This window comes from Pipistrellus kuhlii, unplaced genomic scaffold, assembly GCF_014108245.1.
Source record: "Pipistrellus kuhlii isolate mPipKuh1 unplaced genomic scaffold, mPipKuh1.p scaffold_m20_p_18, whole genome shotgun sequence".
NCBI lineage: Eukaryota > Metazoa > Chordata > Mammalia > Chiroptera > Vespertilionidae > Pipistrellus > Pipistrellus kuhlii.
This window is the reverse complement of record NW_023425493.1, coordinates 21,935,849-21,958,370: the sequence shown is the minus strand read 5'-3', so window position 1 is coordinate 21,958,370 and position 22,522 is coordinate 21,935,849. Positions and strand designations below refer to the sequence as shown.

Below are 22,522 nucleotides of genomic sequence, written 5' to 3'. Positions count from 1 at the left end.
AAAGGCCAGCACGTGGCAGGGCCATTTGCTCAGCTTTTCTTGGGGGAAGGAGGGAGGGAGCCTGGGCCAGGTGGGCATGCAAATTGGTTCCTCTCAAAAACACTTCCCTTTCTCGTGTTTCTTTTTTCTTCCTTTCCCAGTTCCTGTACTTAAAAGAGTTCTTGGTATTACAAATGTGTTCTTATGTAATACCATAAGAACATAAGACTTCTTTGCTTTCTCTCTTTTCTCTCCCTCTTTCCCTTTCCCCTTTTTCATCTCTTTGACAGTCTCTGTATAAATACAGATATGAAGCTTCAGAAATGTATATCCACTGCCCACTCTGTAAACATAATAAATTTTTTTCTCGATAGCATGGGGCCTCTTATGCTTAACTAAAAGCAGATGAGAGAATTGGTTAACCTAACTCGCCATCTTTCAAACCATTCCAGGTTGGCTTTTGGTGTCTAGCTATCCAATTATTATATCATGTTTTTAAATCTAATCCTGTAACTATTTAAGAAAAACTTTCTGCTCTCCTCCCCAAAAGTCATTATTTGTGAAACTTGCTAAACAGTATCTTTCAGGTATACAGTAAACTTGCAGGATGCTGAATTTTGGACAAGAAGTGTTGGAATTTGCTACTCAAAGCCCCTCTGTGAGTTACGCAATCATCTAACTTTTTAACAACTGTTGTCTTTTTATTTTTGCTCCCCCATTTTCTACTCTGATTTCTCTCCAGGTTGTGGATGTCCCACAGCAGATACAGAAGGGAGGAGAGCCCATATTCCTTAAACACAATAAAGAAGAGCAGTGGGGAGACCATCAGCCCTTCTCACATGGCAGGTAGATGGCACTGCCTTTGTCTGTACATGCTCCAGCCCTCCTATTTTTTTTTTTTTTTCTGCAAAGACCATCAAATTTAACAAGAAAGCTTATGAGAACTGGTTTTAAAACAGCCTCCCTAAGATTAATTTCAACTTTCATTTATCTCCTCCCACAAGCATAAGAATTTTTGCCTAGCTATAATTTTAACCAGGGACACATTGCACCTTTATTCCCAGCTGCAGGCAGACAGGAAACTGCTGTGGTGGCTGCAGGAAGGTAGCCAAATGCTTCTCTGGTCCTTTGTGCAATCTAGCCCCATGCCCACTCTAATGCTTAGTAGGGCCACACCTTTAGGAGTTCCCAAATGGCCACTGCCCATCCTTTCTCCTTTTCCTTTCATCTGTCCAAAGCAGTAAGGACAGAAGAGACTCGGTCAGTCAGGAGTCATGGCCCTCTGAAGGTCCTACATTCCTTCCTTCCTGTTACTTAATGCTAAGTAACCTGTGAGCTTCCAAAATCAAACTCTTTGAGACCCAGTACCAGTGGTCCTAAGGTCAGCTGCATAGAAACTTTTTTTCTGATCCCAGAGCCTCTACCCACTCTGCAAAGTAAATGTTTTCCTCAGCCCAGCTTTCCCTCTTCCACATTCTGGTCCCTCCCTCCGCCCTTCTCCTTTCCTCCTTTCCCATGGCACTTCCTGCATGCCCTTGGGAGAGCAGCTTATGTTTTCCACAGAGCACCCACCTTCGGTGGGGTGCAGAGGTTAATCCCAACTTTTTTGCATATTAAGTACACAGGATCATTCTTTTCTTTTACGAAGAAAAATGATCTATCTTGTTCCTCCTGGAAACACAAGGCTCTCAGGCAACCTTTCATTTTCAGTGCTGATAGAGATAGGGATATATTAGTGTAGGATTCATTTTCCTCTTAATCCCTCTCTAATAAAAGTAACAGTGTGAGCTGAAACCGGTTTGGCTCAGTGGATAGAGAGTTGGTCTGTGGACTGAAAGGTCCCAGGTTTGATTCCGGTCAAGGGCATGTAGTACATTGGCTGCGAACACATCCCCTGTTGGGGGTGTGCAAGAGGCAGCTGGATGTTTCTCTCTCATCCATGTTTTTGGCTTTCTATCTCTCTCCCTTCCTCTCTGTAAAAAAATCAATAAAATATATTATAAAAAAAAAGTAATAGTGTGAGAGGGGAGCTAAAGTGACTAAAGTGACAATAGACAATGTCAGTAAATATTGGAGAACTTTCTGAACAAACAAGAACAGACAATTCCAAGGTGGCTACTCCCTAGTCAGCATTTGCCAAATGGAACATTGGCCCAGCATGGCTAGATCTTCTGATGTTTTAGAAGACAGATATCCAGATTTTTATGAAAAATCGTATTTTTTTAAAAAAAATATTGACGGCTAGTTCAAAAAAGAATTGAAAACGTTTCAAAGATTAAAGTAGACAGGTTTTGCAAGGAGCAAGAGGATTATGGGATGCAGTCCCTGGCACTGTAAATTCTATAATAACAGGCTCTTTCTTATTTTATTGTACTTGCTCAATTTACAACAGTCAGTTCCATAATTATGCCCTTTATGGAGATCAGTAACCTGTTCCTGTATTCATTCTCCTTATTTGTGGTAATAGCTTTGTCTTCTAGTCTGGCTCCATAATGCTACTAATAGTGCCTCAAGGTCAGATTGCTCTCCCTTTCTTCTCTTTCTCCCCTACAAAAGGAGCTAAAACATCGAGTTTTTAGAACCAAAGATTGGAGTCAAATTAATTTAGAGATTAAGTTATAGTAGCGTTATAGTTTTCTTGAGTGTTTAGAAATTTTAGCAAGAATTTTACTGCAAGTCCTTGCTCAGAAGAGAACTGATTAGTATGCGCCCACACACGAAAACATCACTGTGCTGAAAACTGAAATCAGTGAGTCACTTCTAGTTCTGCCATGTACCTTCCTTAAACCTGAGAATTTCCCCCCCTGCTGAACTCAGACCATTTGGCGCCCTCCCCCTATCAGCAGTTATTCTGCATTTTTATCATTATTGCATGCATGCCACCTTCTTCCCTGTAAGAGCAGGGACTATATTTCCATTGCAACACCAGGCCTGGCACAGTGCCTAGCCTATAGCTGGCAAAGCAAGTTATTGTATAAATTATCATCATCCAGGAATTAGCTGTCATTTCCAGAGCACTTCCTATGTACTAAGTAGTTCACCTACATGATCCCGGAGGTTTCCCAGATCAGACTATCCAATCCAAAGCAGCACCAGTTACCACTAGCACACCTTATTTTGTTCCTCCGAATAGGATGTCTGCTACCTAATATATTTTTATTTAATTATGTCTCCCCCACTAGAATGAAAGCTCCAAGAGAACAGTCATCTTGTCTAAGTTGTGCATGGACAGAGGATCACAACAAGTATGTTCTAAAATTTACATTTAGATTTCAGAATAATTGTATTCTTTTATAGTTCATAGTGAGCTCTGGGAACGGGGAGTGAGTGGAATAAAAAAATGAAAACTTTAGTCACATTCCCCCAAGCACTGACTAACATGGTGCGAGAATTTCTGCTGCAATAAGAAAGCCACTTCCTCTGAGGTAAGGTCCTCCACACATCTGGATCTTGCCACACCCTCCGATATGACACTATTCATGATGGCTAGGCGGGCTGAAGCGGCCCAATTCCAGACACTCACACTGTTAGAGCCAGGAGTGCAAGGTCGCCCTTGGTGGGTGGGCAGGAGGATCTGGGCGGATTCTGCGGCTCCAGGGTCCTGGGGCGGCTGTGGGATTCCCCCGGTTGGGGCCCATTCCTACCGTGCTGTACTTTTTCACCTGCAAAGCGTGCACACACACTGCAGGGTCAAAGGCTGCGCACCCCCAAGCCTGCCTGGGGCGACCTCCCCTAAAGGGACAAGCACACCAGCGCCCACTGGCCGGCCTGGGCCTGGCCCCGCCCCCGCCGGCTGAAGCCCCGCCCACCCGCCCCTCCGGCCGGATCATTCCGCAGGAGCACCTCCTCCCGAACCCGCTGTTGGTTCCGTGTCGCTGCCGCTCCTTGTCATCCTCCCTCACCACCGCCGCCGCCATGCCCGGAGGTCTCCTTCTCGGGGACGAGGCTCCCAATTTCGAGGCCAATACGACCGTCGGCCGCATCCGTTTCCACGACTTTCTGGGAGACTCGTAAGTGGCCACCCCGGCGCCCTGCCCCGGCCTCCGGCTTCGCTCCCATCCGAAGGCGTCTCCCTCGTCTTCTCCCTTCGTCCTCCGGCCGCTGGGCGCCTGCCCGCCACCGCCTCCCGCAGCGGTGCCGGCAGGTGCCCCTCCCCGTGCGCCCCTCCCTGTGCGCCCCCGCCCCGCGGCCGCTGGGCTCCCTCCCGCCGCGCGGCCCCCGCGTGGCCGGCAGGCTCCGGGCGGGGACGGGGGAGGGGAAAGAAACTGGGTTCCGCAGGTCCCGGTGCCCGAGCGCCCTGCGGAGCAGGGCTTGTTGCTGTTTAACTCGGTTTGTAAATTGTGCAAGAGACACGTCCAGCCAGGCCCGGTGGGGACGGCAGCCGGCGGCCTCGGCGGTCACCTCCTGGGACTCCTGCCTGGACTCGGGCCCTCTCCCTCCCTCTGTTCTGGAACTTGCTCCCGGGGAAGGTGGGTGTCTGAGGCCAGAGTCCCGGGACTCTGCTGCTGGCAGAAGGGCTCTGCTTGCTGCCTGGGATTTGCAGGCTCCTCAGCGCAAAAGGAAAATTTAAAGCCACCAAGGCCGGAAGACTATTTGGCCTCAGCTCCTTTATTGGCCGGGATAAGATTTGATAAGAACTTTGGGAGGAACCAAGAACACTCTGTGCTTAGGTGTGCCCTTAATTCCAGAACTTGCAACACTGTTGAGGGAAGGCTTTCTGAGGCTGCCCAGTTGCAGTGGCCTGTTCTTGCCAGGACACGTGTACCCCTGCTCCCTGAGACCCTTTGTTCCCAGTGGTGTGCCCCTCCCCCTGCCTTGCTTCCAGCAGCACATGGCCTGGATGGTGCGATAAAAATTGGTGACCTGTCATCTGGCCTGGCAATCAAACCATTATGACTAGGAGTAAGTCGCTGTCACCTTGGTTTTATAGCTCCTGAATCTGCAAAATTTAAGTTGCTCGGTTTCAATCAGAAACATCCCAGACATGTCTAGTTACATTATAGTTCAGGAGCCCCGTGGTCTTCTGAGGCGTAGTAATTCCTCCCTGGGTTTGAATCCTTTTATATGTGATATGTATAGAGAGAGAGAAGAAAGTTTATGAGGCCAAACCAACAATTGAACAGGGGTGTTCAGAGAACCTGAGAGAGATTCTATATCTTAGGCCTACCCAACCCCTTAACAACTCTAAGTCCATTTCCCACCTCCCATCAATGGAGTAGCTAGCGTTTGTGAAAGAGAGGGCTCAACTAGAAAATGATGAGACATGGACCATTCGGACCCTGAAGGTAGGAAAGGGCTTCAGAAACACAGACCAAGGCCAGTCTATACTTGGAATCTAGGTATTAGTATTTCTTCAAACCCCATGGTATTTTTCAGAGTATGTTCCTTCCCATTTCCACTCTCAGTCCTCACCCCCACATAACATAGGAATCTTTTTTTTTAATATATTTTATTGATTTTTTTTACAGAGGAAGGGAGAAGGGATAGAGAGCCAGAAACATTGATGAGAGAGAAACATCGACCAGTTGCCTCCTGCACTCCCCCCCTCCCCACCAGGGATGTGCCTGCAACCAAGGTACATGCCCTTGACCAGAATCGAACCCCGCACCTTCCAGTCTGCAGGCTGATGCTCTATCCACTGAGCCAAACCGGTTTCGGCCTACATAGGAATCTTACCAGAATTCCTAGGCTGTGTGAATTTAAGATAAATATTAACATAAAGTATAATTACTCTAGCAATAATTATAAATGCTGTCACTATCTCAGCTAACTCCACTTTCTTGGGTTTCTGTTGTTGTTGTTGTTGTTGTTGTTGTCGTTGCCATAGTTTATTGGCTAGTTCTCCGTTGATTTTATTAAAAAACAGTACCAGCCGAAACCGGTTTGGCTCAGTGAATAGAGCATTGGCCTGTGGACTGGAAGGTCCTGGGTTCGATTCCGGTCAAGGACATGTACCTTGGTTACGGGCACATCTCCAGGAAGGGGAGTGCAAGAGGCAGCTGATCGATGATTCTCTCTCATCGATGTTTCTGACTCTATACCTCTCCCTCTCTGTGAAAAATTAATAAAATATATTTTTTAAAAGAAAGAAAGAAACAAACAAACAAAAAAACAAACAAACAAACGGTACCGTATCTGGGAACCACCAGTGGGAAGATGAGAAAAATACCCACATCTATAAAAGACTGTACAAGCTCTGGCCAGTATGCCTCAGTTGGTTGAGCATCATCCCATGCACTGAAAGGTTGCTGGTTGGATTCCCATTCATGGTACATACCTGGGTTGCAGATTTGAAATCAGCGTGCATTCCGAAGGCAACTAATCAGTATTTCTCTCTCACATTGATGTCTCTTTCCATCTTCCTCTCTCTAAAATCAATAAAAATATTTTTATTTATTTAAAAGGCTGCACCACCCCTAACTGGTTTGGCTCAGTGGATAGAGCGTCAGCCTGTGGACTCAAGGGTCCTGGGTTTGATTCTGGTCAAGGGCATGTACCTTGGTTGCGGGCACATTCCCAGTAGGGACTGTGCAGGAGGCAGCTGATTGATGTTTCTCACTCATCGATGTTTCTAACTCTCTCAAAAAAAAAAAAAAAAATGAATAAAATATATTTTAAAAATAAAATAAAAAATAAAAGGCTGCACAAGTCAGCCCCACCTCCAAATGACATTTGACCTCTTTATGTCTTATTATACATGGACTTTTGCCTAATATAATATTTTCCAAACTCCATTCTGTATGTGATCTCTATTCAGACTGCCAATTTTTGATTTGGGTGTTTTAAGTCAGAAAAAAAAATAAAACAAACATAAATTTCACAGGTACCAACTCCCCCTCCCCTTGTCCACTCCCCCAGACAATGAGATACAACTAAGAGGTTTGGGGACTGTGTTTGGTGAGTTTATTGAGCCTTAATCACTGTTTCTTTATGTATGTGGTGTAAGCAGCTTCTTCACGGAACATTTTCACTAAACAAAAACGTGTGTTTTCCCGGAGTTTTCTGGGGGGTTAGTGAGGAGGGACTGTTCCCTTAAAGGAGGAAACCTATTGTCTTTTGAAAATGAGGAAGGAAGGAAGGAAATGGGACCATGTAATTAACTTACTCTCAGCAGCAGCAGTGGGGAGACTCAGGGAAGACAGGCCATGGTCAGACATGCCAGTTTACTGCTATTCCCAGCTGAGAGGTAAACTGGAGTTAGGCTTCTCCAGAAGGAGAGGGTTGAAGTGATTCAGAGAAATTGTCTCTTGACTGGAAATGGAAGGAAAATGCCTTATTTGCCCAATTCATCACCCCATTAACATTTCTTCTCAGAAGTCTCGTCTGAACCCTAAACAGATCCTTTTCCATAGAATCTAAGGCCTACGTTTTACTCAGAGCTACATTATTTATTACAAAAAGATATATGTCACCCTGATTGCCCTTTAAAAAAAGTAGACCTACCACACAGTGTTAAAGATACTACCGCTTTCTTCCCAGTCTTTCCGTAGCACCTCCATCCTTTTTGTAAGGTCTTTTCCTTCCCCAAAGCCTTGGAGCTGAGTGACAGATGTGAGTGGAAGGGGGTACCTCATTTCTGCTTTGTTCTCTGTGCATCAGGGAATTTGGCAAACTAGGCGAGCTCAGCTTGGCATCTAAGCTAGATCCAGTAATCTAGGTTAGGGTCCTGCTTTAATGTTGTAAGCCTCTAGGAGTGTGGAAAACCTAGTGTTAAATTTCCCTTTTCAGTAGAAAGTAGTTACCATGGTCACCAAGGAGAACTGGGACTCCAAAGTTTCTTGGTGGCTCAGCTTAAAGCATGCTTAAAATCTCTACAAGTTTAATTTCAGGCAGTGATGATTTGGATAGTATTTACCTAAAAATCTGTAGTTCTAGAATCTACATTGTAGCTTATCAGGTTTCTACCTTCTTGGTGTGAAGCAAGAAGAAAAAGAAACCACAAATGAAGAGATAGATAAAACTCTTTGAGACAGCATGGAGGGACCTGGAGAGTATCATGCTAAGCGAAATAAGCCCATCAGAGCAAGTATCATGTCATCTCACTCATATGTGGAATCTAATGACATACAAAATAGATCCAGAGACATAGAAGCTTGGAACAGACTGTTGAGTCTCAGAGGGAAGACAGGAGTAGGTGGGAAGAGATTAACCAAAGAACTTGTACGCATATGTACATAACACATGAACACAGAGTAGTGTGGGGAAGGCGGGGGATTAGAAGGGCTCAATGAGGGGGGGGGGGGGGAGAGGACATATGTAATACTTTCAACAATAACGTTGTTTGTTTTTTTAAAGCTGTGACGGCTAGAGAGAGAGAGAGATAAAGGTAAAACTCTGAAAGTGCTGTTTTGTCAAGGTGTAAATATTGGGTGTCCTGTATAGCTGTCTTATAAAAGGGTTTTTTTTTTGTTTTGTTTTTTAAATTTCTTTATTGATTAAGGTATCACATATTTGTCCTCAACCCCCTATTCCAATCTCCCACCACCCCCACTCATGTCCCCACCCCTAAAAGGTTTTATTTTATTTTTAAATATATTTTTTATTGATTTTAGAGAGGAAGGAAAAGGGAGAGAGTGATAGAAACATCAATGATGAGAGAGAATCATTGGTTGACTGCCTCCTGCACACCCCCTACTAGGGGATCAAGCCAGCAACCCAGGCCATTGGCCGGAATCGAACCTGGGACCCCTCAGTCCGCAGGCCAACACTCTATCCACTGAGCCAAACCATTTAGGCCTTATAAAAGGTTTTATAGCCATTCCCTTCAAAGAAGCCACATGTCAACTTTAATTTTACATATAAATAGAGGATACCAGCCTTTTTATTTTAGATTACATAATCTGTTTATTCTTTCAGTCAGCCATTTGTTTGGAGTCAGAGACTGGGGATACCCATTATTGGAGCTGAATGTTGGTCTGTGTAACTAGGAAAAAAACAAAGAAGAGGGCAAGAAGAAAATAAGTTATTTTAATAAGCTAGTTAGTTTGAGTAGCACAGATCTTATTAGTTGAAAAGGAGTCGGGGTGGCTCAAAAGAGGTAGCACCCTTAAATTATCTTGATTGTCATTATCTTCAATTGAACTGGGCTTTAAACATTGGTTTTGCTGGAAGTAAGGAGATCAAAAAAGCATTCCCCCACAGAAAAGTTTAAAAGTAATTGTCTTCATAAGCATTCATTTTTTTTTTTAAAGAACATCATTTTTTATCCCAGATTTGTGACTTCCCATTCTGCATGCTATGCTGTTGGTGATAACCTTGTCATTCAGTTTTGTGACCTTCTTTGTCTCCATTGCAGATGGGGCATTCTCTTCTCCCACCCTCGGGACTTTACCCCCGTATGTACCACAGAGCTTGGCAGAGCTGCAAAGCTGGCACCAGAATTTGCCAAGAGGAACGTTAAGCTGATTGCTCTTTCAATAGACAGTGTTGAAGACCATCTTGCCTGGAGCAAGGTAACGTTTTATGGCATATGAGGTTATAAATTGTAGAGTAGAAATAAATGAAGTTTTATGGAGGGAGTGAAAGAGAAGAGGCAAGTACATCCTTCCTTTAGTTCAGACTTGAAATGTTTTGTTTTCTATGTAGATTTTACTCTAGTGATTTCCCTTTGACTTGTCCTTGAAGTCTATGTTCAACTCTCCATTCTTATATTTCCTTTGAGTTTTGTGTGGGGTTTTTGTTTTGTTTTGTTTTGTTTTTAATATTTCTCTTCCAGTAGCTTAATGTCTGAGTCAGGGTGTTTTTGAGGCGGGGATCAGATCTATAAAATTATCTTTGCATGTGGCATTGTTTCCAGATGTGATGGACTTAAGGAACCCATTATTTCTGATGGTTTTTACATATAAATAGAGGATACCAGCCCAGAGGTATTGTACCTTGGATTGGTATCTGATACTATACTATTTGGCTTTTAAAGAGGTTCCTGCTGTTTTCTTAAAGCAGTAAAAGCAAGCTGCATTTTAACAGACGTGGGCATGAAAAGGGTCTGTGCTTAGCCGGGCCTAGTGCCTCATTTGAATGGGCATCATCCCATATACTGAAAGGTTGCAAATTGGATTCCTGGTCAGGGCACATACCTAGATTGCAGGTTCAATACCCAGTCAGGGCTTATGCAGAAAGTAAATGATTGTTGTTTCTCACATCAGAGTCGTTGTCATCCCCCTCTCTAAAATCAATAAACATATCCTCTGGTGAAGATGTAAAAAGAAGAAAGAAAGGTTATGCTTATAACCTAAATATAGTTCCCTATTGCTCTTCCTGTCAATGTGTTTATTCATTCACTTACTTAGTAAAATTGCTTAGAAAAATTACTATGATTATGGAATGGCTATTAACAGATTGAATTCAGAGGATGTGCCTGGTTTACATTTCTCTTTCCTCTTTCATCTGCATTTTAGGATATCAATGCTTACAACTGTGAGGAGCCCACAGAAAAGTTACCTTTCCCCATCATCGATGACCGGAATCGGGACCTCGCCATCCTGTTGGGCATGCTGGACCCCGCAGAGAAGGACGAGAAGGGCATGCCTGTGACGGCGCGGGTGGTGAGTCTTCAAAGTCCCTTCTGCAGTCCCCGTGACTGGCCAGCTGGATGACCATGAGGAAATAGGCGAATTATGTTAATATCTACATATTTCCTCGAGGAAATAATGGTGCTGGTAGCAATCTCATTGATTATATGTAATGCTCATTCTAAATTTTCAGCTAAAATTTTAAACTGGATAATTCATAGCTTTTGGAAACCTACTTCTAGAATTGGGTAATTTTTCCTATATCTCTCCAGACAAGCCCTCTTTAATTGGGTGGTCCATGTCCTTCTTCCTTGGCGGCTCTGGTTTTGAATTCTGGTTAGTTCTGACCTGAGAACAAACTTAGTCCCTCATCTGCAAAAAATACAACTACGTGAGGGCCAGTATCCACTCCCATTAGTGTTATTTTTATGATAATCATTTCTACTTAACATAGTACCTTCCAAGCCCTTTCCTGGATTCAGTTTGCATATCAGTTTTTCTTACTGGGATAGCCAGAACCAAATATAATCAATCTCCTTTGAAGTGCAGAAAAATGACATGAACACTGATGTACTACTATACCTGAAGCTAATATAATACTATGGGTCACTGTAATTGAAAAGTTTTTTAAAATTTTAATAAAATTAATAAGATATTAAAAGTATCTGTGTTTCTGCCTCCCAGTGAAGTTTGGCGTGCCATGTTAGATACTGGAGAATGTTTGTGTTCATTTTGTGTTTATACCCGGAACATTTGTAATGACAGGCAAGCATTCCAAGAGGCTTTCATATCAAAGAACTCGTCCTATATAAGTGTCTGTGTTTCCAGGTGTTTGTTTTTGGCCCTGATAAGAAACTGAAGCTGTCCCTCCTCTACCCCGCGACCACCGGCAGGAACTTTGACGAGATCCTCAGAGTAGTTATCTCTCTCCAGCTGACAGCGGAAAAGAGGGTCGCCACCCCGGTTGATTGGAAGGTAAAGATGCTAAAGGGCAGGTCCCCGGCGCGCCTGAAAGGCCTGCGTGGCTAATGTCCACTAGCCACCCTCGGGCTCTCCGTGCACTGGGAGATTTTTCCTCATGGCTGAATTTTAGATTTGCTATTCAAGGTCTTTAATTAATTAACACTTTTATATAAAACACAGACTCCCTATATTGCTTTCTAGCTTTTAGCTTATTTGGACAAATTAATTGGTCAGAATGATTCCCTTCCTAATAAAAGGATTTTTTTTTTAACTTTAATCCTTCCCTGATGGCAAAATATTTACAATAAAACTTTGATTGGCCACTTAAGTCCTGGCTGTAAAACTTTTCGGTGTCTTACTGTCCTAAAGTATTTTCTTCTCTTAAGCTTCATTAAATCTGTAGAATTCTGATACTTTTTTTAAGCTTATAGTCTCTAGGATTTCTGCAGTATGTAAGACATGGTTAATATCACAAGAATATTTTAATGTCTCTACATTTTTTTTAAATATGCTAACCTGTGTACCAGTTTTTGTGTTTCTGAAAAGTATATCAATTAAACTGCTGTGTTCATTCACTGAACATACATTTATTGAGCCCAGATACAGCCGTGAACAATTAAGTTCCAGACCTCTTAGACTCACATTCCGGTGGTAGAGACAGACAATAAACTAGCTAATAGTGTATTAGGTACGCAGAATACTAGTAACGGAGAGAGGAGGGGAAAGGGGAGGACAGAGGTGGGAAGACTGGCTTTCTGCCTGGCTGTCAGGGAGGCCGAGAGCAGGAAGCTTTACCTGAGGTGAGTGGCATGTTAGAGGACCAGAGGGAGTCAGAGCCTGGGGACTCGCCATGGGATTTCACCATTCTCCATGTCTGTCCGTAGGTCGGAGATAGTGTGATGGTCCTCCCAACAATCCCCGAAGAGGAAGCCAAGAAACTCTTCCCTAAAGGAGTTTTCACCAAAGAGCTCCCATCCGGCAAGAAGTACCTGCGCTACACGCCCCAGCCATAGGTCTCCCCTGCACAGTGAGCCAGCAGGTGCCAGCTGCCAGTCACGTGTCCTACAGCGATTCCGTAGAAACATCCCACTATGATCATAGCCACCGTCTCTAGGTTGCTGTACTACTGGCTTATTAAATGAAAATGGCACTAAACACCCGTGGGATTCTTTGCTTCGTGCCTTCACCAGCATTCTGTTCTGTTCCCGTGTCTCGGCCCTCTCTCCTGGCTCTCTGAAATATAGTCTGTATTTGAGACTCACATCATATTGGATCTCTGCAGGTTTGTGATCAATAACGTAAAATCCACTGATGGTTGAAAAGCTGCTTTGCTCCAGCCTGGAATGACCATCAAGTTTTTTAGCTGTTCTAATCAAATCCTCTCTTGCATTACACATTTTGGGGAGCAGCAGAACTTGAGGTTCTGTCAATCTGTAAGTATATAACCCTAGCAGTTAAAGTAGCCGGATATTCTTCAATACTCTGTGTTTTGATCACAACTAAGGGAAAAGACTTCAATTCTGTATTTTCATAGGAGAGACTGAAGTGGGATGAGAGTGGGGAGGGATCTTTAAATATTTTACTAAGAAAATTTTTCAATACATTTCTATCAAAGGAAAAAAGGCTCCACTCATCTGCTGAAGCTGTAGCAGAGGTGTGAGCAGAACAACATTGCCACCTGCCTTTCACAGCAGGTATTTCTGTGTCAGAGCTCAGCCATGATGAAAAGGGTTCAGCTTGGGGATGAAATTGTTTACAGAACTATTCTTACTAGGAGTGGGTCGGTACTTTCTAAATTTTGCTTTTTGGGGATCTAGCAAATAAATCCGTTGTTAAAACCAGATCAGAGAATTCTGTTGTCACGTTTTAAAATCCTCTGTTAGACCCGTGTCCTGAGGGCAGATTTTCCTCACTGGGATTGGCATTGATGCTTCTCTCCAGAGACAGATATATAACATTTCTAATGAACATGGAGGTGGCACCTGGCCCACTTTGCTCCTTCCTGGTACCTGCCTGGGTCCTAGAGTCCCTTGAGTTTGTGACCCCTGAGGTAACACGCTCACCTAATGCCTTAATGCAGTGTTTCCCAAAGTGTGGTACCTGTACCCCCAGGGGTACAGGAAGAGTTTGGTGGGGGTACGCGTTGCACCAGAGTTGGGTAGGGATATGCACTGCACCGTGCTTAGCTGCGCCTAATTCTACGTTCTCATGAGTACGAGGGGTATTCAGCGTTACGAAAATTATATGTCAAAAGAGCTTAAGAATTTGAATCTTGAGCTGAAACCGGTTTGGCTCAGTGGATAGAGCATCGGCCTGTGGACTGAAAGGTCTCAGGTTCGATTCCAGGCAAGGGCATATCCCCAGTAGGGGGTGTGCAAGAGGCAGCTGATCAATGTCTCTCTCTCATCGATGTTTCTAACTATCCCTCTCTCTTCCTCTCTGTAACAAATCAATAAAATATTTTATTTTTTTTTAAGAATTTGAATCTTGAGGATAATGGTACACATAGGTATGCTTTTCTGGTTACTCTGAACTCACGGTCCTTGGACTTATGCTGTGCTAATAAGGCCTCAGTTGGAAAGAAGTGTCACATACCTGGTACAGTCTCTTGCATGTAGCCCTCTATATTCCTGCTGAGTAAAATATGGTCCCTGGTGCTATGTGTCAGAGAAATCGTTGGGCCTTTTAGTTTCCTTTAGAAGGTGGTGACACTAAGAAGGTTGAGAATGAAGGTAAAAATTCCAAGTTTTCACAGTATCCTGGGGAATGCTAGTCTGAAGGAGACCTACAAAGGCTGGCATCCTGTTCTCACCTCCTCAAGTCACGATGTATTTTGCCTTCACAGAACTATACTATCTAGTACATCTACCCATAATGATGACATCAGTATAAAAACACTTTAAAAAGCTCAAAGGAAAGGGGCTCATATGCTGTCAAATTTAGTTCTGGCTCTACCACTAAGCAACCATGAAGCCATGAAATGGAACAAGTTCCTTTCCAAGTAAATATTACATAATATGCATTTCTAGGTAGAAGTGATCCTAAGCATATTTTTAACAATGTTGGGCATGAATAGTAAAGTTCCCCTATAGAGAATTGTTGCCCTCAATTTTCATTGGAAGAACAGAATAAATTATGCATCCAAAGATTTCTTAATTGAAAGTGAATGTATGACCATGGTGACTATGAGAGAAGCATAAGGAATTTGAAAGTCTATACTACTTAAAAAACTAAGCATAGATTAATCTTACTTAATAGTAGAGAAACATGTAAATTAACTATACTACACCCACATCAGAGTGAGCATGCAAATTAACCCAATAAAGATGGTGATTAATTTGCATACATAACTGGGTCCCAAACCCTCATGGGCACCCGGGTCACTCCCATTCGGCCATCGGAAGGGGAGGGCCCGCTTCCCAAGCCTAAAGTCTGGGGTGGAGGCTTTAGGGAGGGGCAGAGCCTGCGATCAAAGGAGTAGGGGGAAAAAATCAATGGAAACATATCCTCAGGTGAGGATAAAAAAGAAAAATAAATGTCATATCCTATGAAAGACACATCTTGAAAATGTTTAAAGAAAGTTGTCTTTTTCATGGTGAAGGGACGAGTCCATGTTGATGAAAATACCTTGGTAGCTGTGGTGACTGGCAGTGGCTGTAGCAAGAGGGGTGATGGGACTGGTGCCTTCTGCTGATCAGCCCAGTGGCCTCCTGCAAGGGGAGGCCAGACTGCGGCTTAGGTCCCCCCTCCCAACAGGGAGTGGGCCTAAGCCATCAGTAGGACATCCCCTGAGGGCTCCCAGTATGTGAGAGGGGGCAGACTGGGTGGAGGAATCCCTCTGCGGTGCATGAATTTCATGCACCAGGACACTAGTCTTCTAAGATTAGTAAAATGATCGTGTGACTCCTGTATTGTCTTGCCACAAATCTGATTTCATCTCCAACCTTCACCCTAAGGATAGGAATATGCATTGAGAAACTCAGTGAAGGGTTAAGGAGTCAGAGTGGCTGTGCCTAAATGGCCAGCTCAAGATGCCAATTTGGATACAGTAAACTGGCATTTGTGATTTACTCCAATAGACCATGCCCTTTTGGGGCAATGCAAATTGAAGTACTATAACTGATTCTAGCTTAAATGGTGCATGACTGGGAAAAGGTCATTACTACCTTCTTGTCAGTGATTGTCTAAAAATGGGCATGTGACTCAGTTCTTGGGGAGGAGACAAATACAAGATCATTAGAATTTCTAGAAGAATTCTTTCTCACTATTGGAAGCCATTCTTTTTGGTCTCATATTGAATCTGAACATGAAAACATGGAAGCCTGGATTGCTGTTGGGAGGGGCAACCAGCCATGGAATAAGACAAAAGGTCAATAGAGTGAAGAGAAAGGAAAAAATCTGATCACCACTGAGTCCCCTGCCCACAAGCCATGCTACCTCTGGACTTACATAAGGTATTTCTGTAGTGTTTAAGCCTAATGGGTGTGCATGGTGAGGTGCCTCCTAAGTGAGCTAGAGGGCAGGCATCTGTTTTCTGTTACTTTATTCCCTGCATTGCAGATCTCAGGCTTCAGAATGCATTAAGTCACATGACCATGTTAAAACCCAGGGCCCTCCCGACACTGATTCTATAGGTGACCAGGAGTTCTTCATTTGTAGGACAGCAGGCATGGCAGTACCCAATATCCATTTTCCATTCTTTGCTAAAAACACTAGGTTGTGTTAGGGTTGGCAAGGTGAGGTGCCAGTTAAAGATCACTTAGGAGAATAGGTGTGGGCATGTGACCCTGCTTCCCCCAGTGGGGGCCCTTCCTGACTAAAAGGCAAGGCCTCCTATGCAGAAAGCTCCTTGTCCGACTGAAACGCCAACCAGATGCCTGGAGTTACCAATGATTTACCATCCGAGAATCAGTTACTGGCCAAGGATGGAGGAGAAGGCGACAAGGAGCCTGGGTCCGTGCTTATTCCTCAAGCCAGCCCTGTTCTGCCTGTTTCCAGGTATCTGGTTACATCAGAAAAATGAAGCCACATGGGTTTCTGTAATGTGCGGCTACACTGATGTTTGCTACATGAGTGTTACATGGCCAATCAGAAATACTGCCCTCCATGCTCGGTATCCAGAAGGTTCTTCATAGTTATGCTTGACTTTTTCTCTTGTGTTTCCTTCTATTGTGATTTCCTCTAGAGTCGAGATTCTTGCATTCTTTCAAAGTTATGTTGAAATGAAAAGGACAATGGAATCTAATAAATACACCATGAAAATCAACTTTATTTGACTTTAAAAATAAAAATGAAAATAGTATCAAACAGTACTATGCAAGGTAAGATTGTTAACTTCTCAACTTTGCTTTCAGTAACTAATATGGAACATAGACCCATTTTTCAAGAGTCTGTGTTCTACTAAATTGGGGAGGGAACAATAACTTTGGAAAATGTTAAGGGAGCACTACTTATCACAATATCACAAATCAGAGTTTAGATTCTGTGCTTCAGATAGTAATATATTGTATAATGCTTGTAATAACTTGCAAACACTGTAACTTGCTCTTAGCTGGAGCAGGGTTCTGTTTGTGGGTCATGAGTCTTGAGGCAATCTTACCCTGAAAAATTTTTGAGCCCCTCAGGTATAATGCAACTACTTAAAACTGGAGCTTTTGCAGCAGCCCTTCAATCACTTAGAAAATAAATGCAGCAGTGAATTGTTCAGCAACTTCTAAGTAAGCTTCTCATCAGATGATCCTTCGGCACATGAGCCAGGATATTGGCTCAGTCTGAAACACCACCTCTCATATCGTGTTAGTGCCATTAGTGTCCTTTTCTATAATGAGATTCAGACTCCAACTATAAAAGAAAGTCAAAAGTAAAACATTAGACTGTGTGCATTTCAGGAAAACAACAACTAATAAACTTAAACGCAGAAAACTTAGGAAAAGTTTCCATTTTATTATCTGGAACCTTCCCTTCAAGGACCTTGAGTGATACCTTGTCAGTAAATAGACGTACATCTTTATACCAGCCAAGGTCCACTTATAAAGAGATACTACATTGATTCAATCGGAGTAGTCTGTCTCTTAAGGAAAAGAGAAATATTAGGAGCACTGAATTCCAATTAACTTTGCGACTGATAATAGGGTAACAGGAAACTTTTTTCCTAAATTGGAATGAGAATTTTTTAAAATAATCAAAACAGTGACAAATGAGGAACTTGACTCCCAGATAGGTTTCCCGTTTGTGAAATAGCGTTTCTATAAGAGGAGAGGATGACGATAGATTGACCGCCTAAAAAGAACTGCATTGCTTTGTTTAAAAGGACTATCAACCATAAGTTTTGTCAATGCAACTTTCTGTCCTCTGAAGGGAGAAGCATCAATACTTAGATGTTAATGACCCTTCCCACCCCTAATCCCAGAGATGCCTACTTTTGAACTAAACGTCAGGGGAAAGGAGTGGGGGTTGAAAAGTGGGAAAGGAGTGAGATGGGGCAAAATGGCATCTTCTGAAAATATTCTATAATTTTAATTATTAAGTAACTCAGGTGAGTTTGATCCTGTATTTTCCAATTCAGTGAGTTTCCACTAAATCGCTTTCACCACCTACATTTTGCTATTTGACTTCACCGTGTATTTCAGCTGGGTACTTTCATATTCACACTAAGAAAAATCTGACTCAAGTACCAAGTTTATTACCTCATCTTTTCTCTTCCAAGTCTGATCTTTGCTGGCCACTTGAGGACCAGTGTTGACTGGGCCTATTCAAACATGCATCAAACAAAAATTAAATCAGGAGTTTAAGAATAAAAGTAGCAGAAGAATATTTTAAAATATCAATTTGCTTTCTCCCCGTAGGCCTCCCTTTCCCTTCCCTTATAAATGGTCCCTTAACTTTCTTCCCACGGGGAGACTTGTTAATAGGCTCCCGAAAGTCCAATAGGGACTGAGAAACTCAAATGACAGCAGGCAGGTCATACATGTGATTAAAGTGGGCTGGATATAAGACAAGAGGGAGCAGTGTGGACAACACCTGCTTTCCCAATGGCAGCCAGCAGGTACTCGGCTCTACCTGATTGTTGCCACATACAGGAATGAGGACTGAGTGTTGGCAGGTGTTCTGATGTTTTCAAGAGAAGCTCAAAATCTGGATTTTTTTTTTTTTAATGTGAAATTCCTGGATGTTTATACTTGGCAACTAATTTTAAAATTGCAAAAGTAAACGTGTGCGGGTCAAATCCAGTGTCCTGGCTGCATCAGTCCACGGGCCTAGCATATGTGACTTCTGTCCCAAACTCATCGGGGAAATCAGAGCGATATATTTCCCTCAGTGTCTCTGGAATCATTCAAGGAAGGAGAGAGGCCTGCAGGCCCCAGAAGGATAGGGACCTACTTCCATGTTGGATCTCTGACTCAACAGCCCGGTGTCCTGAGGCTTGTACACTGCTGTGCCCCATGAGTAATGTGGAGCAGCTGAGCTAAAGAGACTGAAGGGTGCAGTGATGGCCATCTCAGTGTTAGCCAGCACGGGCAGGAGGCCCAGGAGCAGAGGGAGCTCCCAAAATCAGGTGCCGCATATAACCAGAACAGAGCAGGGAAGGTGAGCCCTAAGAATGTCTGAGTTGAACTTGCTTCTAGGGGAAAAGTGAAATTACATATTGAATGTCTGTCTCTCCTCCCCACAGGGGTAGACGCCTTGTTTGGCTCACGCACTAACTAGCACCTGGCTCAGTGACCAGCACACATTGGGGTTTCATTTTATAAGAATTTTTCAAATGAGAAATAATGAGATATAAACTAATAAAATGTCACTTTAGGCACACAATTTGAAGTCATATATACCGCCGCCCACCCCCCACCCCCAATTAACAATTCATTAAAAATTGCATCATGTCTAAGTCAGCAGGTCACATGAATTGTGAACACTGGAAATGGTGCCAAGTAGAGGAGTAAATTAAGAAGGACTCTTTTCAAGCTGGGGCAGCTGGGAGAATGATTATGGGGCTCTGTAAGGAGGGGATGCTGAGCATTGAATGAAATACCTTGAATATATTTTCTCTAGAGCAAGGCCTTCCTATCTAGTTTTCTTTGTTTACTGCTTAGCACAGGGATACATAAAATTGGGTGCTGATACACATTCAGTGACTATGGTTACTTAGTGACTACCAAAATATACCTCAAAGCAAGTTATGACAGTGACCATGGTTTGGAATTCTCAATGGGGATGGGTAAGGTTCCAAATATCCTTAGATTGGGAGGAAACCAGCTTGCCACACCAGGGCCCACTGAGTCTGAAATTTCCAATCCCCAAAGGTGCTGTGTGGCTCCAGCTTCCCAGGGCAGAGGGTAAAACATAAAAGCTGCTCCCCCCACCTCACAAGGGTTTGTAGGGAAGGTTGGAGCAGAAGGAGCCACCCGATTTTAGCATCTAGAAGTCTCTGATACGTGCCCTCACAGAAGCAAGTGGCTGTCAGGTTGGGCCCAAAAATGGGTGTTGATGATAAACCCACACAATACCCTCAAATCATTTTCTTCTAATTAAATTAATTTTTATCAAAATTCCTTCCCAATGGTTTTCCTACCACTAAAGGGATATCCCTTACCTACGACCTTGGCATCACTGGAAATTTTGACAGGCTCCTCTGCTTGAATAATCAGTAGCTTGCTTAAATCTGAAGTTCCCTGAACCTAAAGGAGAAAAGTGCAAATTAGTCAAAGGAACATTCTTTGATCTCTAAGCTGGCTGCTTCCTAAACTTTCCCAAGAATATTAGAGATAAGCCAAAACCTAGAACTGGGCCTCCAACCTAAACTCTATCTTTCTCATTTTGATCCTCTTTAATATTGCTTCAAAAAGCCCTGTACCAGCAAATTATTTTTTGCTTATTTATAGACATCAGAAAGGAATTTTCTGCACATTACTTGTAACTGGATTGGAAATTCTCAGCTTAAAACAGAAAATCCATAATCCACTGAGTTACTTTTACTCCCCCTTTGAAATTCAAGGGCTCAGGACCCAGGGAATTTGGAACCTTATCCATCCCCATTGAGAATTCCAAACCATCCCCCATGGCAGGATGATCTTCTTAGAGTTTTTGCCCACAAAATCTGCCCTTCCAGAATGCAAGTAGTGGGAAAGTAACAATAACTATCATTTCTAGGGAGAACCAAGATGGCAGCATAGGCAAATGCCTGTACTCGCTGCCTCCTGCAACCACATCAAAATTACAACTAAAATACAGAACAACCATCATCCAGAGCTGGCTGAATGGAAGGCCTACAACTAGAGAAGTAAAGAAGAAAGCACACTGAGACTAGTAGGAGGTATGGAGGCGTGGAATGGGCAGGTACAGCACCCATGTGCCGCTTTTTTAATTGGGAAGGAGATAGCCTCTGTGGAGGCCGCCCATGAGGAGCAAAGGGTCCCAGCTCCACACCACATGTCCAGCCCAGGATCCCAGGGCTGGGGAAAGAAGTCCTATGGGCTGTAGAATCCAGTCAGGATTGGGGCTCAGAGACACAGAGGCTGCTGGAGACGTAGCTGCTCCTCTTAAAAGGCCAACACCATGAACTTAACTTAAAAGCTCCCACTTCCTCTGAGCTCCAGTGCTGGGTGAGGCTCTGGGGGACCCAGACACATACTAGGAGAAACTGGACTGTCTGGCATTGGGGCAGGAACTCGAGGACGACTTTCTTCCAGACAGAGGTGCTCGCAAGGATCATTGTTCCTGTGCTGGGACCTACCCCCAGCAGAGAGTAGGCTGATCCCAGCTCTTACCTGCCCCTCAATCACACCCTTGTGCAAGGCACAACCTACACACAGTACACAGAAATCCTGGGTACGTTTTGACCATTTTGTTAAGGGCAGGTGAGACCTGCAGAATCTTTCAGATTAAATTTATTTTTAAGGTGGTCAGTTGAGTATTAAAGCCACTTATGCAGCACTGTGGAATGTAAAGACTCTAGAAATGATCCTCCTTACCTGCTCACAGGTTTTAGGTAAGATGCAAGGTGCAAGATATGGTGTCTCTGTCTTTGTGTCGATCACACTACCATATACGACAATCACCATCTTCATGATCTCCCAGTCAATAGTCATCTCATTACAGTTTGATAAAGTATCCACGTATGCCACATTGAGTGCCACACACCTCTCGAACGTTATATCCTACAGTAAAATTACAATTTTCTGTAAGTCATAAACAATGACACAAGGTATCAAAAAGAAAGAAAATTCAGCTGAAACCGGTTTGGCTCAGTGGATAGAGTGTCGGCCTGCGGACTGGAAGTTCCCAGGTTCGATTCCAGTCAAGGGCATGTGCTTTGGTTGCGGGTGCATCCCCAGTGGGTGGTGTACAGGAGGCAGCTGATCGATGTTTCTCTCTCTCATCAATGTTTCTGGCTTTCTATCCCTCTCTCTTTCTCGTTGTAAAAAATCAATAAAGTATATTTAAAATTAAAAAAGGAAAGCAAATTCAACAGCAATACAGTCATAATATGGGACTTTAACACCCCACTGTCATTAATGGATAGATCTTCCACACAAAAAATCAAAAAGGAGACAGCAATATTAAACAACAGTAGATCAGATGGATTTGATATTTACCAAGTATTTCATCCCAAAGCAGCAGAATATACATTCTTCTCAAGTGCACATGGGATATTCTAAAATCTAGATCACATAGAACACTAAGTCTTAACAAGTTCAAGATTGAAATCATACCAAGCATCTTCTCAGATCACATGGCATAAAACTCAAAATTAACCACAATAAAAAAAAACCTCAAAAACATTCAAACACATGGAAGCTAAATAGCATGCTATTAAACAATGAATGTGTTACCAATGAGATCAGGAAGAAAGCAAAAACTACCTGGAAACAAATGAAAATGAACAAACAGCAACCCAAAATTATAGCATTACAGGTCTACCTCAAGAAACAAGAAAAATCTAAAAAAATAAAATAAAAAATAACCCTACACCTAAAAGAACTAGAAAAAGAACAACAGGAAAAGCCCAGAGTAAGTAGAAGGAATGAAATAATAAAGATATCAAAGCAGAAATAAATGTCATAGAAACTAAA

The 22,522-nt window shown here is 43.1% G+C and overlaps 2 protein-coding genes and 2 long non-coding RNA genes across 6 annotated transcripts in view; 3 read left to right on the top strand and 1 right to left on the bottom strand.

Moving 5' to 3' along the window:
* Positions 1 to 566: 566 nt before the first annotated feature.
* LOC123652559 lies at positions 567 to 3,410 on the top strand. The gene is made up of 3 exons (XR_006741964.1): positions 567 to 637; positions 722 to 825; positions 3,162 to 3,410. It is a non-coding gene; the product is annotated as an uncharacterized LOC123652559 (long non-coding RNA).
* A 389-nt stretch (positions 3,411 to 3,799) lies between these two features.
* Positions 3,800 to 13,034, top strand: PRDX6 (peroxiredoxin 6). 3 transcript variants are annotated; one of them, XM_036441949.2, is made up of 5 exons: positions 3,805 to 3,989; positions 9,248 to 9,431; positions 10,377 to 10,523; positions 11,319 to 11,465; positions 12,338 to 13,034. In XM_036441949.2, the coding sequence occupies exons 1-5, from the start codon at positions 3,895 to 3,897 to the stop codon at positions 12,464 to 12,466; spliced, it is 702 nt and encodes a 233-aa protein (XP_036297842.1). In that variant the 5' UTR covers positions 3,805 to 3,894; the 3' UTR covers positions 12,467 to 13,034. The 3 variants fall into 3 exon arrangements, with proteins under 3 accessions (XP_036297844.1, XP_036297842.1, XP_036297843.1); XM_036441950.2 differs by having other exon boundaries at positions 3,808 to 3,989; positions 9,275 to 9,431; XM_036441951.2 differs by lacking the exon at positions 11,319 to 11,465 and having other exon boundaries at positions 3,800 to 3,989.
* On the top strand, positions 7,537 to 9,017 carry LOC123652558. Its single transcript, XR_006741963.1, has 2 exons — positions 7,537 to 8,363; positions 8,714 to 9,017. It is a non-coding gene; the product is annotated as an uncharacterized LOC123652558 (long non-coding RNA).
* Positions 13,035 to 16,886: 3,852 nt separating the features above from the next.
* Positions 16,887 to 22,522, bottom strand: part of SLC9C2 (solute carrier family 9 member C2 (putative)) — a 59,756-nt gene continuing 54,120 nt past the window's right edge. Inside the window, exons 24-27 of the mRNA XM_045583221.1 lie at positions 21,422 to 21,607; positions 20,044 to 20,128; positions 18,140 to 18,201; positions 16,887 to 17,294 (exon numbers count right to left, since the gene is read on the bottom strand). Of these exons, the coding sequence (XP_045439177.1) occupies positions 17,259 to 17,294; positions 18,140 to 18,201; positions 20,044 to 20,128; positions 21,422 to 21,607 (369 nt within the window). The 3' untranslated portion in view covers positions 16,887 to 17,258. The remainder of the gene's footprint in view (positions 17,295 to 18,139; positions 18,202 to 20,043; positions 20,129 to 21,421; positions 21,608 to 22,522) is intronic.